The following is a 16,000-nucleotide window of genomic DNA, read 5'->3' on the forward strand; positions in this document are numbered from 1 at the left end:
CAAAGGAAAAGCCGGAAAAAACAAAGGAGCAAATGTTTCTTTCAGCAACCTAAAATATGAACAAACTGCCATGTTTAACTATTATCATCACCTTTTGGACTTTTATGAACTTGAAATGATGGAATTAGTCTCTAACAAGAGGTTACATGTGCTGGTGAAGATTAAAGATACAGATGTGAGGTTTGCACTGACTGTAGGCTATATGTTGCCTGTTGTTTTTAAACCCAAATAAGGACTAAATGTATGCTGTGTGTAGTTTTTCTGTAATTGGTATTATATCGGAGACTGTAAGGGTCTGTATGTGTTCATATGTTGCATTTATTTACAGTAGTTATTTAACAGTTAACAGTAACAGTTAACAGTTCTTTAGTTACAGTAGGCTATTTCACATCATTGACCTGCAGTTATAATTAAATCATGTTCATAGAAAGGTTAGTAATGAACATTTATACACAAGTATTTATGTGTATAAAGCATCTGTTTCGTGAGGAGTGCTTCTCATTTGATATGTGAACGAACTGTACAGCTTTACTTTAACATTTCCTCGAGCATGATGTCGACTGAAACTTTCTGCAGTACACCACGCCCTCCAAAAGACTACCATTGGTACCCTTTTAGCAGTGGAAACGCAAGCCTGATAAAGGTGACCCGTACCGACCCGTACTGTACCACTCAGTGGAAGCAGGCCATTAAAGACGTTTCTCATATGGAGAATGAAGTCACAAGAACTGCTCAACTGTAAATTTTTCACAGACTTCAACAGTGTACAAATCTTGATGATTCTGAAGGCCTCATCTATCAAATCTGATCTTCAATTTGTGTTTACTATTGGATTCAAGTCAGGTGATTGGCTGGGCCATTCTACAGCTTTATTTTCTCTCTATCAAACCATTTGAGAGTTTCCTTGGCTGTGTTTGGGTCATTCTCTCGCAGAAATGATGAAAAAAGATCAAGCAACCAACAAAAATATCCTGTTGTTCGTTGTTTTAAGGGTAGAGACTCGGATTACAAAGGAAAAGATATGATTTATCAGGTATGTGCCTTATCTTGACATTAGTTTTAGTGTTTGTTGAGTTCGCCTGGACGGAAATCCTGCCTGCTGCCAATCCATTTAATCCTTTTAACATGATCAGGTTTTGAATGAATGACACAGGATTTTCAGTCTTAGGTCAGAGATTAGAGAGAGAAAGGGATGCCAAAATGAATTTATATAGCAAGTAAGAATTCTGTTTTATCAAAAAGTAAAAGAGGGTGCTGACTGGATAGGAATTTCCACACTTCCCAAAAAATGTGAAAACAAATGACCTCACATACAGTACATATGACATGCAGGTAAGAAGATAAAAGAGCTTTAATACACCGTACTAAAGGATGAGGTCAGAAAATCTGATTAAAATCTGATTAACAGCCACACACTGAACCACAGAAGATTTACTACAGGGTCACTAAAAAACAATCCATTATTTTCATCTGCTTTAATCCATCTTGGTGAACTCGTTATTCTCATACGTCAATTTCTAAATCAGAACTTCTGTCATGTTTGAAAGCAAAAATATTCAAGGAGAAATGTTTTAGATGACAGATATAGATGCACTTGTTTTCTGAAAACTATGTGGTAAGACTTAGTAATGTTTTTTAAATACATTGTCTCTAATAAGCAGTAAATATAAGAAATATTATTCAATCATTTATTAATTTTCCTTTAGCTTAGTTCCTTATATATCAGGGGTCGCCAAAGCGGAATGAACCGCCAACTATTCTGGCATATGTTTTATGTAATGGATGTCCTTCCAGGCACAACCCAGTACTGGGAAACACTCATACACTCCAGCATTCACACACACACACAATTTATTTATTTATGGTCAATTTAGTTAATCCAATTCACCTATAGTGCTGGAAGGGCATCCGCTATGTAAAATTTATGCCTTAATAGTTGGCGGTTCAGTCCACTGTGGCAACCCCTGATATATAAAGGTGATTTTGTAATAAGAGATCACGTGCTTTGGGATGAAATTAATGGACAAACCAGTTGACTGGCCACATTGTAAAACATCTGAAATGTTGTTTTGGTCATTATAAAATCAACCCAGACTCATTCTGAAAACGTAGTCCCGTGGACGTTTCTGGAGACCGCAAAATACTTCCCGGGAGGTACGTATTTTTGCAGTTTTTGTTTTCGTGAATCCAGGAGTGGCAGCTGTGCACGCTTTTTCATATCTCAAATGTCTCCCGCGAGTGCTGTTCTCGCGTAAACCTACCAGAGACTGCTGTTGACCGACCGTCTGTCTGACTGGCTGAATGACTGACTGGGCGACCGGCCAATCGACTGACCCACGCTTCTCCTTCCCTAAACCCAACCAGTTTTACAGATTGACCCGCCCACCCACTTACTTCCCTAAACCCAACCAATGATTTACAAAAGCCGTCTAAAAAAAGAAAAGCCCTCATCTGAATTGTACTACGTCTTCAGATTTTACCATATTCTCACCCTGTTATTCACTTGTTAATTTTTTTTTTTGGATTTTGTTTTTGTCTTACCTGATTTCTGGAACCGCTCTTCCCCGGACTCGAACACGGTCATGGTCATGGTGGTCAACTCCTCTCTGTGTTTTAAGTCCGCCGTGGTACACGACAAGCTAACTGGACAAACTGGTTGCAGCTGGAAAGCCTTACACATGGAGGTAAGCCGTCAGCCGGTAAGCGCAAAAAGGAACACCGTCATATCGCCCCGTAGCGTTCGCTTAAAAACTGAAATGCAGCCATACGTACCTACGGCTACATAATTCGCGGTCTCCAGAAAAAGTCCACGGGACTACATTTCTAAATGAGTCTGTGTTGTCTAAAATCCCTCAGCCAAAGTCCATCATCAATGTGATTAAGCATTTTTACCTCCTGAAGTGTCTTAAGCGTCTGCACTCCCAAAAAGCGTCTCACACCTCCAAAAGCCATTCACATTTATTACATTTCAGCTTTGTTTTCTGAGACGCAAGTTATTTATTATGTAAGAAAAAGTGCTTCTCCTACTACAGCAAATTCCATTTTTCTCATGGATATTTGGTGCCAGTTTAACAGAAAGTGATGATTTTGGATGGGAAATAGTGCTTGATTTGCAAATGTTTTATGCAATTTTCCAGTCTTGCGCATAAGTTTAAAAGTTCACGAAACATCAAAACACATTTTTAAGATGTTGACAGTCATATATATGTCCCAAGTTGCTTAAAACACTATTAGGACACATATATTTAGCTAACATGTGAAAATTGGTTGTTTTGCATTGTTTAGAGCAAATTCGTTCTTCCGATTTAAAAATAGTTTTTTAAAGCAACATCACAGCGAGGAGATCATTGTATAAATTTCAGCGTGGAGATTGGATGTCTGTACCGGCCGGTACAAAGTGACATCATTCAGTTTTCAGCACATCTGTTCCATAATTGATGAGATAGACTTGGTTCGAACCAATCAGCACGCTCTATTGTGAACAAGATGCAACTTCATTAATATGCATGATAGCTTTGAAGACTCCTTTTACCTGTTACAGTGTTCAGAGAGACGCCACGTTGTGTTGCCAACCGTAATTCAAACAAGTAGTAGAAGAATTGTTCGGAGACATGGGTCGTCAGTGTTGCTTTTATAAATGTGCTTCAATGAAGTATTTGTTTCCATTTCCCCATGATGCGAGCACCGCTGGCATCTAGCTAACACGCGACAAAAATATTTTTGTAAGAAACATTTTTTACCCGAGAGCTTTTCCAATCTGGATATTGCACAATCTGGATTTGGCACTCAACACCATTTCAGTTCTTGCTGACTGTCCTGTCTTTACAGATTTGGTAAGTGTGTGATCAATGTTTTTGTTTATGTTTATTCTGAGGCAAATCTAGTTAGTATCATCAGCAGTACTCTTTCAGTTTTTGAAGATTAATACATTGAATACATTGGTGAAAATGATTTAGTTACAGTACAGTAATATCACTAAATATTATGGACTAAAAATCCTCCACTTCCACACAGCTATATCCGCTATATATTTCCCTTGCGTCTCTGTTTGAGTGCCACTGTGAAAATAACACGTGTACGTAATGAAACACCCCTTTTCATGCAAACCCTTCCCTCTTTCGCCACTCAACAGTCTCACCTAAACAAAGCTGGACTCACCCACTTTCCTGACTTTTTTTTAAACTAGCGGTGTGAAAACACCCTGCTGAGATAAGGGGTTTCACTGCCCTTTCATTTGCATCTTTGGATTTAAACACAGGCCCTATTTATGCTTATACGTTTTAGTTTTAAAACGGTGTTTTACAATGAAAACGATCTGCATTTCACCTAGCGTTTTTGAACAGTTCTCCGTCCACATTACACTGTTGAAAAACAAACATCACGTGACCCCACACACACACTCTGGCATGCACTTGAGCGATGAGAGCTGTGCACGTGGGACTGCTCATCAAGGATCTACATCTGGATCCGATCTCACTATATTTGTTAAACGTGATATTTAATTCATCTTGTTGTCTCTATCTAACGACATATTCCCTGACTTTGGTCTTTTGAATCTATTACTTGTTCTCAGGTAATGTGTTTTGACTGAGTGCAAAGATAAGTATATTAGTCAATGTAACCACGTCCAGAATCTGCAAATTTGACTGATTGCTGGACTTTATTTGCTATATTGAAAAAACTTACTGTACGTTATACTTTTACAACAGCCATTATTGATTATTAAAACTGATATCTAGCAAAAGAGGGAGTATGTTTTGTATTTTCAATTGGCAGTAATGTTATAGGCTCCATTTTGTTATAAATATGCATACAGTTAAGATGACGCTCATATAAATTTTTAGCAACATGACGCCTCAGACATTTTTGGTGTCTGTTAAGTTGCTAACATTAAAACGAAAGTAGACTGTTCCTTGTATCTTATTTTCATTTTATTGTAAAAAAAAAAAAAAAGTGAAAGAACATATCCAGGGTGATGCGAATGAAATTATAAATTACTCTGCTCCTTTTAAAAGATTTACTCCACGTATCCTCGGGAGTTTGTTTTCCATATCAAACTTGCAAAGTCTGAACTTACAAGGAGAGGATGCAAGACTGAACTGTGTTTAGGCTACTTAATATTGAGGAAAAAGCCTCAATCAAATAGCTGAACGTCTGCAGTCATGCCTTCGTTTTTACATGTCTCAGTTTTCCCAATCAACACTGACACGTAGCAGAAGCGTTTTAAAACTAAAATGGCCTCTTCAGCTTTTTAAAAAGCTTTTCAGTGCTCGAAAACTCTGGCGTAGTTCGGACATATGGCGTAACCATAGCAAAACTTATGCGTTCTTAAAACTAAAATGTATTAGTGTAAATGGGGCCTGAGACGTGTTTGTTACGTGTTGATAGACAGAATAACTCAGATAATTGAGGATAGGACAGGATTGTAAGTCACAATAGACCCTTAAAAAAACGAAATAAATAAACATATCCTTCGGCCTTTATATCCATCCATATACAGATGAAGCCCGAATTATTAGCCCTCCTTAATTATTAACCCTTCTGTATATTATTTTTATATACAACTTCTATTTTTCAACACATTTCAAAACATAATAGTTTTAATAACTCATTTCTAATGACTGATTTCTTTTTATCTTTGCCATGATGACAGTAAATAATATTTTACTACATATTTTTTAAGCTTAAAGACCAATTTAAAGGCAATTTAAAAGTTAATTAGGTTAAAAAAAATACCTAATAAAACATATTAATTTTGACTTAAACTCTATATCAATAAATATATTATTTTCGTCCAATTTCACTAATTGTAGCTGGCAATGATTCAAAGAAAATTATGGTTAAGCAGTGAGTAAAGCTCCAGCTATTTCACACACACGTCACTGTGTCTGTTTCAGAGCAGCAGCCCCAGCTAATGCTAGAACTAACAGCAGGGTTTAGACTTGTTTTATTAATAACCCTTACGCCCGTCTGGCTCTCTGACACTGGCTTGTCAGGAGAGATGCTAACATTTCTGCCCACAGTCGTCCTCACGTGCTTCGCACACTTCAAGTTTTGCTGCTAATTTGAGAGCTCTAATAATAGGTCGACATTAGGCGGGTTGAACATCTACTGGATATGCACTGATTAAAGTCTCACATGAAGCCAAATGAAAATATTACCTGGAGGAGATGATAGGAAACGTACCTGTCTGTGGTTGTCACTGTAAGGCCTCTTGATGGACACGAAATGACGGATTTTTCTGGAAGATAAGGAAATAATTATTTTTGACTGATTTGTTGTGGCAAATTTGGAAAAATAAAAAAAATTAAAAAACTACAATAATTGAAAAGGCACGATTGCAATACCACAGAAATGTTTCTTTTTGTCATTTTCAAGTGTCATTCAATGTAAAAAAAAACTATAAAAAATATTTTAAAAATATTGAAATAAAAACAAAAACATTCATTAAAAATATTATTATAAAACTCTTACATGAGACCTGCTATTTATTTGGAACATAAAAATAAAATATAACATGAATAAACACAATAAAATAATAATAAAACACACAAACACACACACACACACACACACACACACACACACACACACACACACACACACACACACACACACACACACACACACACACACACACATATATATATATATAATATTAACAACATTATATATTAAAATATCTTTACTATAATTTGCATTATTATATTATTTTTAATTGTATTATTTTTTATAAATGTTAAATTAATGCTAATTATTAATCAATATTAACATGACATTTAATAATAATTATTATTATTATTATAGTTTTTAAATGTATTATTATTATTAATAATAAATGTTAAATTATTGCTAATTATTAATCAAGAAATGTATTTAATAGATGTATTTATAAATACATGTAAAATATACAAACATCATATAATATTAACATGACATTTTATTATTATTATTATTTTTTATCATTATTATTTTAGTTTTTATTATAATTATTATTTATTATTTATAAATGTTACATTAAATCTATTTTTGTATATAAATGTGTTTATTAGATGTATTAATAAATTAATGTAAAATATACAAAAATCATAAAACATTAACATGACATTTTATTATTATTATACTTTTTGAATGTTATTATTTTTATTATTATTATTATTAATAATAATATTTATAAATGTTCAATTAATTCTATTTATTAATCAATAAAGCTATTTAATAGATGTATTAAAAAATAAACACAAAATACACAAAAATCATATAACAGGAACATGAAATGTTATTATTACATTATTATTATTATAGTATTTAATTTATTCTTATTCTTATTTATAAATGTTAAATTAATAATAATTATAAATCAACAAATGTATTAAATAGATGAAATAATAAATAAATGTAAAATACACAAACATCATATAATATTAACATGACATTTTATTACTATTATAGTTTTTAAATGTTATTATTAATGTTATTATTATTATTATTATTATTATTTATAAATGTTAAATTAATTCAAATAATTAATCAATAATTTTTAACAAATGTATTAATAAATAAATGTAAAATACACAAACTTCATATAATATTAACATAAAATTGTTTTATTTTGTTAATTTATTTTATATATTTTTTTATTAAAAATTAACACTAATTATTAATCAACAAATGTATTTATTAGATGCATTAATAGATAAGCGTAAAATATACAAACTTCATAAAATATTAACATGACATGTTATTATTATTATAGTTTTTAAATGTTATTATTATTTATAAATGTTAAATTAATGCTAATTATTAATCAAGAAATGTATTTATTAGATGTATTAATAAATACATGTAAAATACACAGACACCATATAATATTGACATGACATAATAATATTATTTATTATTAAACATTAAACATTTAAACAACATATTTATTAAACATTTTATTATTATTATAGTTTTTAAATATTATTATTATTTATAAATGTTAAATTCAATCTAATTACTAATTAATAAATGCATTTAATAGATGTATTAATCAACAAATGTAAAATACATGCACACAAACACACAAATTGATTTTATAATTGACATTTTTCATCACTTTTTTAATAATCATGTGACTCACCCTCCCTGGCCAACCACAGGAGTGATTTTGACATATTGCTGAATACTGTCCCCTGACTTCCTCCTTGAGAAATAGATCCCCTGCCATTCCTGGGCAAACAAACACACATGTTGAACATTCTGTAATGAATTAAGGTTAAAGCAGATACTTTTATGGTGCTCGAATAGGCGTCTGACCTTTCCTTTCTTGATGCAGGTGTTGATGGTGTCCAGCAGGTCGGCGCTGTTCTTGTCACTCCTGGGCAGTTCGGTCAGCTCCTTACCGATCAGTTCTCCTCGATGATAACCCATCATCTTTTCAAACGCTGGATTTACATACTAAAAAACAAACAGAAACATAAATACACCAGCAAGTATTCATAAAAGGGGATATCATGTGGTTTTTATATCTTAAGTTTTTTTGTGTTCACAATATCATAAGCATTATATACAGCTGAAGTCAAAATTATTAGCCCTACATTGATTTTTTTTTTCTTTTTCAAATATTTCCCAAATTAACAGAGCAAGCAATTTTTCACAGTATTTCCTATAATATTTTTTCTTATTATTTTTTTTCCGGATAGAATAAAAGCAGTTTAAAAAAAAAAAAAAAAAAAAAAAAAAAACATTTTAGGGTCAATATTATTAAGCCCTTAAGTGATATATTTTTTCGAATTGTCTACTCAACACATATTCATTTTTAATGACTTAATTAATTCTAATTACCCTAACTTGCCTGATTAACCTAGTTGTCTTTAAATTGCACTTTAAGCTGAATACTAGTAACTTGAAAAATATCTCTCTTTACTAGTATCTGGTAAAATATTATGAACTGTCATCATGGCAAAGATACAAGTAATCAGTTATTAGAAATGAGTTACTAAAACTATTATGTTTATATAATAGTATATAACTTCAACTAGATTCAGACACCAGCTAACTTTGCCATTTGAAAACCTTACTGTTAAATTCTTTAAAGAGCAGAACAGTAAGATTCTGGAAGTAAAAACTTGTACATTTTCTTCATAGCCATATCGATTTTTAATAATAATTGATAAACTTTTAAAGACAGGTTCCAGAACACACCCCCTAACTGCATAATCACTATGGGACCGATGGTAGCTCATGTTCAAAAACCAAAACAAACTTCCCAAAAATGGCAAAACAACATTTTTTAAAAATAATTTTGGTAATATTTTGTTTGTTTGTTTGTTTTAAATTGTTTTACTACTGCATCATATCTTAGTCCCTTTAAAAAGTCTACATTTGTTCCTGTTTCGTGTGAAAATCTGTGAAATCATGTAACATGGCTTTTGCAGCATGGGATCCGCTTGATTTATTGATGTGTATTCAATACATTCATGTCTTTAAAACTAAAGGGAACGACACACACACAAAACCATAAATTGGTCACTTAAAGTGACAGTGTGCTCTTCAACTTCCGCCGACTGTTCTTATTATTATTAATCAAACAAAAGACAAAATCTTATAAAACTGTTTTAATTTTTACAGTGAAGATGCTTAAAGCAGGTTTTTTTTCGTTTGCATATTTTTTTCAGTAGCATTTTATTAGTTTATATATTTTATTATTTCATAATTTTGAGGACTTGTTTGTCCCATTCTGCTTAAGCATTGAGAACTGTGAAATAGCAACTTATTTACAGGTCACACTTAATTTTGATGGTCCATTTGTTGAATTTAAGTTACAGTACATTGCATTTACATGGCAACTAATTGACATTATATATATATATATATATATATATATATATATATATATATATATATATATATATATATATATATATATATATATATATATATATAAACGGACCATCAAAACCTGTTATCTATTTACCTTATGATAAAACTGGTAATTGATTTAAATAATTGTAATTACAATTTTGACCAAAACAATCATAATATGCGACAGATTTTTTCCTATATACAGTATCTATCTATCTATCTATCTATCTATCTATCTATCTATCTATCTATCTATCTATCTATCTATCTATCTATCTATCTATCTATCTATCTATCTATCTATCTATCTATCTATCTATCTATCTATCTATCATTCATCCATCCATCCATCCATATGCATATTTTGTGATATTCTTGAGAGACATTTTTTTATAGATACAACCAAAAAGTTTAAATTATTATGAATTTTTATATTTCTCAATTAATTTACAGTTTTTTCTCAGTCGCTTTGGTGCATTTCTCACAACACTACTGCATTTCTGCACAACAGTTAATGCATTTCTCAAAACAATTAGTACAAACTGCAAAACCTAGCTGATAACCTGCAAAAGCGCGTCACATGCTCAAAATGGATAGTTCATTCCTCAAAAGCGAGTATTGATGTCAATGAAAGTGTCAGTGCCATCAAGATGAAAAGTCCTGACACCATTGTTTATGAACAAGAAAATGGCTTTGTCATGTTTTCAGTATGACAGTTTACTCTGGACATCAATGCAAAGAAGTCAGATTTTGGTGACACTTCCTGAAAGTGCTCAAAACAGCACTGTATACTATTCACACAGCCATTTGAAAACTACAGTATAGTTAGACATCACTGCATTTAGTGAGGTATCTAAGTACAAGACTCTGAATATGTATGTTTCACATTTTACTGCAATTCTACTTTACTGCAATTCTAATTTATCCACAGCATTGTGCAAAAGAATAAACACAGCCTTATTTACAACAAACATAAACTTCCTTTGGGTAGAGCTGTGCACAACTGTACACGATATTGCAGGTCATATTGGAACTGAACCTACAACATACACAGGTCTGTAAATCATTCATGAACTGTTCAAATTTGAAGACATTTTCAGGAAAATAAAGATTTACATTTTATATATATATATATATATATATATATATATATATATATATATATATATATATATATATATATAAAATTTGCTTGACAGATTTTGACAACTAGTTCAACATTTTTGTATGTAATGACTCAAGTAATGAAATGAGGACTATTAGTTTTATATGAAATGACTATTCAGCATTTACAAGTTTAGTTAATAAGCAAATGATAATGTTATAAACAGCAGAGAGTTGTATGAAAGCAATTGATGCATGTCCAAAAGCATTCGCAATTTGTTGGAAGGAATGAGAAACTGCTACTTGGATGTGCACAAATGACTAATTGTTTTGAGAATTAGTTTTGCATTAACTGTTGTGCAAATGGGGCAACCAGTGGCGCAGTAGGTAGTGCTGTTGCCTCACAGCAAGAAGGTAGCTGGGTCACTGGTTCGAGCCTCGGCTCAGTTGGCGTTTCTGTGTGGAGTTTGCATGTTCTACCTGCGTTCGCGTGGGTTTCCTCTGGGTGCTCTGGTTTCCCCCACAGTCCAAAGAGATGCGGTACAGGTGAATTGGGTAAGCTAAATTGTCTGTAGTGTATGAGTGTGTGTGTGTGGATGTTTCCCAGAGATGGGTTGCGGCTGGAAGGGGAATTGGCGGTTCATTCCGCTTTGGCGACTCCGGACTAATAAAGGGACTAAGCCGACAAGAAAATGAAATGAAATGTTGTGCAAATGTAAATAGTGTTGTAAGGAATGCACCAAAACCACTGAGAAAAAACGTAACGTGACTGTGTCATAAGCAATGCTTCCACTCATTAACCTTGTTAAACTCACATCCTTATACATTAGTCTTTTTCTCAGATTTGAATAAACTTCTTTCCCTCAAATCAAAGCTTGTAAAGTTTGCTGGTTGACTGGTTTGTTCATGTCTTAAGTCTTATCACATTACAAATCCCTATGGGAAAAAAATAAATGGAAATGTGGACACACGCTAATGCATTCTCCTCCAGGAAGTTTCTTTGAACAAAAAGAGCCTGCTTTAATGTAAGCAAATCCCAGTAGGAAGACCGTGTTTGTCTCCTAGAACTCACTTGTATGACATGATCCTCACTGCTGATCTCCACGGCCTCCTGACACTGTTCTAGTGCAGTAAACACAGCGTTACAAGCCCTGCAAGCACAGAAACACAAACAAACATGACAGCTTCTGCATCCATCTCACAGCAGCGGCCACAGGCTACATTTAAGCATGTATTTTTGGTTTTAAAATGCACAACTTTTGCTACCGTTACACCTGTAGGATTCAACCCTTGAAAACTTAGGGCTCTATTTTGACGGTCCATGCGCAAAGCGCAAAACGCAAACGCTTTCAGGGCATGTCAGAACGCATTTTTGCTAACTTAAGGACGAGAAAATCCGCTTTGTGCCATGGCGCATGGTCTAAAAGGGTTGAGTTTTTTTCTTAACGAGTTATAGGTGTGTTTTAAGAATAAACCAATAAGAGTCTCATCTCCCATTCCCTTTAAGAGCCAGCTGCGTCGCGCCATAGCGCATTTGCTATTTACATGACGTAAAGTAAGTTCACTTTCGCTTTTGCTCTCATGGATGGGGAAACCTTACCGCACAGACATCAATTAGCCTATAAATAATTAATTTAGTTTGTTAAGCACAAAGATTTGTTTCAAAACTATTTCTAAATTTTGTTCTAATTTCCAGCAAACAAATAAATGATTAATAATAATAAAGTGTGGTCAAAATGCTGAGTTATTTCCAAATATACCTGCTATGCCCCATATGGTCTAAAACCTGACAGGTGGACAAATCTAAGCTTGTTTTTAATAAAACAAATATAAATATGGATATAATAAATAATACTGCTAATAATAATAACATTATACAAAAGCAAATTGAATGAACTGAAAAAGCCTCCCAAGATCAAGAAAGTATAAAGGCAGTGATTTTTAAAAATTCATGTAGGCTAGAAATAAATGTTTTGTAATATTTATATCATTAATATTTATATCCTATATATGTTTTCTTATTATATATATATCTTTAAGATATAATATCTTTTTCATATGTAAAGATATTTGCGTATTGCTCTACATCTTGTGTGTAGTATGTAAGCCAGGTGCACTTTGTGCCAGAAAACAGACTATTTACAGTTTCTCAAAATAGCAACGCGCCTGCTTTTTTAGACCAGAACGCCTATGGGCGCACATTTGAGCGCAAATGCATTTGCTATTTAAACAGTGTGGCGCAACACCTCAAAATGACCCTTGCGCCAAGCTTAAAGTAGTAAAAGACTCTATTGCGCCGCGCCTTGCGCCACATTGCGCCGGGTATATGATAGGGCCCTAAGACTTTTGAAAAACACTGTAGACCCCCTTTTAATTTGAAAACCTGCTCCCTGACTGGCTCATCTGCATATCCTTCCCTGATTCCTCAAACCACGATGATGTGATTATTATGCTGAGTTTTATTTAACATATGATGGCACAAGTTAAAAAACAGATACTGTATGTATATTTGAAAATGCTAAAGCAAATTTGGCTCACATGTTTTGGGAATGCCCCATACTCCGGTTTCCCTCACAGTCCAAATACATGCGCTATAGGTGAATTGGGTAAGATAAATTGTCCGTAGTGTATGTGTGTGAGTGAGTGTTTATGGATGTTTGCAGCTGAAAGGGCATCTGCTGCGTAAAACATATGCTTGATAAGTTAGTGGTTCATTCCACTGTGGCAATCCCTGATGAATAAAGGGACTGCCGAAAACAAAACGAATGAATGAATCTTTTCTTTAGTGAACATGATGTTTTTTCTCTCAGTTGTTGATCGCAAAAAACAGTTATATTTTGTTGTGGTTTTATTTAATAAATGTAAACAGGTTCATAGTAACTTTGTACTATAACTTTAAAGATACAGTACTTTTAGCTAATGACACGTGTTCTTTGGTCGTGTAGTGTGGATGAACATGGGACAAATATGTGTTAGTCTCACCTCAGCTTGAACTGAGCCCGAACCTCTCCGTGCTCCAGCTGGATTAACTCATTATAGCAGGCTGAAACACTGCTGTTCTCCAGGTACCGCTGAAAGACAAGAGCGAGAGATATACTGTATGGATCACTGCATGGATCACACTCTACACATACTGGCCTAGTTTTGTGCGGCCTGCTGAAGTCCAGTGCAGATTTTTTTTTTTCCACTGGGATCAGTAAACAAACTTATCTGCTCTGGATATTTATACTGAAGAACATCTGGGAATTCTATGGGACGTGGAGCTGAACTGGGATGAATGTTAAAATATACAATGTTTCTAGTGAATCACTCTAAAAAACTGTCTGTAAAGCAAAGTGAGATGGCAATCCAACATTTTGCGCATTTTTTAACTACAGAGGATGTCCTTTCTTTCATCCATTCATTCATTTTCCTTTGGCTTAGTCCAATGGTCTCAAACTCAATTCCTGGAGGGCCGCAGCTCTGCATAGGTTAGCTCCAACCACTTCCAACTCACACTTGCTTAATAGTCTCTAGTAGTACACTACGGCCAATCCAGTTTATTTAATTCACCTATGGCGCATGTGTTTGGACAGTGGGAGAAACTGGAGCACCTGGAGAAAACACACAACAACACGGGGAGAACATGCTAACTCCAGACCGAAATGCCAACTGACCTGACCGACTTTCGAACCAGCAGCCTTCTTGCTGTGAGGCAACAGCGCTAACCACTGAGCCACTGTGTTCCCCCACAATATATTTTATTGTTAATATATAAAAATATAGCTAATTAATTGTCTTTTTAAATCTTTACACTTTGATACTGTTCTTTAAACCGCTGGTTCCCAACCTTTTTAGCGCCGTGGACCGGTCAACGCTTGACAATTTTACTGCGACTCAGGGGTTGTGGACTATTGCTTTAAACCATTAGGTCTTACCCATTTAAGGAAGTTTTAAATAATTTAATTATACAGATTTTGAGTTTGATCACAATTAATTGTAAGATCATAAGTGCAGGTTAGAATTAGTACGCTGTTTTATTTTAATATGCATGTGAAAATTTTGATGCAGACAAAAAAAACAAAACATATGCATGAATTATGTATATATAGTTTACTCCCATTCAATATCTGCTCTATAAGTGATGTGTTACACTAATAAAATTAAAGTGAAATAAAAAAATATTAGGTTTGATTTAGGAATTAAGTGTAAAAATATAATCTAAATGTAAATAAAATATCAATTATGTTTTGTTTGACTATAAATATGTGAAAAATTTGATGCAGACACAAAAAAGCCTAAATATTTATATATAGTTTACTCCCATTCAGTAAATGCCCTATAAGTGATTTGTTACACTAATAAAGTTAAAGTGAAATACAAAAATATTCAGTTTTATTTAGGAATTAACCATAAAAGTTTAATGTAAAAGTATATAAAATATAATTTGTTTTATTTTAATATAAATATGTGAACAATTTGTAGCAGATACTAAAAAAAAAAATATGCTTAAATATTTTACTCCCATTTGGTATCTTCTCTATAAGTGATGTTATATTAATAAAACTAAAGTGAAATACAAAAATATTTGTTTTTATTAAGGTATTAAGCATAAAAATATAACCTAAATGTAAATAAAATATCATTTATGACTAGAAGTTATGCTTATGTGGTATAATAATCATAAACCTGACTCTCGTAAATAACACGCTTAATTAAAAACACACACAAAAAAGACATTGTATTAAACAAAAAGAGATTTAAAATTTCGGCTTATCCAGTATTGTCAAAAATACAACGAGTAAGAAATCTTGGGTGTTTCCCAGAACTGGGTTGCGGCTGGAATGGCATCGGCTGCCTAAAAAATATGCTGGGATAGTTGGCGGTTAATTCCGTTTAAATTTGAGTAAACGGGACATGCCTACACTCACATTTATCTCTGCCCTCTGCTTTGCATAATTTTTATAGTGTTTATATCTCTATCTTTTTAAAGCAGCTTTATAAAAAAATCACATTTTCATTTACAAATCAGAGCTTATCAGAGGTGACTAATGTCAACGTCCCGTCC

At 33.2% G+C, this 16,000-nt stretch overlaps 1 protein-coding gene across 3 annotated transcripts in view; it reads right to left on the reverse strand.

Moving 5' to 3' along the window:
- pde8b (phosphodiesterase 8B) overlaps positions 1-16,000 on the reverse strand; it is a 97,766-nt gene that overhangs the window by 26,484 nt on the left and 55,282 nt on the right. For all 3 annotated transcript variants that reach the window (XM_021469002.3, XM_009295180.5, XM_009295181.5), the window contains exons 6-10: positions 13,936-14,024; positions 12,026-12,104; positions 8,302-8,442; positions 8,126-8,214; positions 6,187-6,241 (exon numbers count right to left, since the gene is read on the reverse strand). In XM_021469002.3, the coding sequence (XP_021324677.1) occupies positions 6,187-6,241; positions 8,126-8,214; positions 8,302-8,442; positions 12,026-12,104; positions 13,936-14,024 (453 nt within the window). The remainder of the gene's footprint in view (positions 1-6,186; positions 6,242-8,125; positions 8,215-8,301; positions 8,443-12,025; positions 12,105-13,935; positions 14,025-16,000) is intronic.

Source organism: Danio rerio, chromosome 21, assembly GCF_049306965.1.
Source record: "Danio rerio strain Tuebingen ecotype United States chromosome 21, GRCz12tu, whole genome shotgun sequence".
Classification (NCBI taxonomy): Eukaryota; Metazoa; Chordata; class Actinopteri; order Cypriniformes; family Danionidae; genus Danio; species Danio rerio.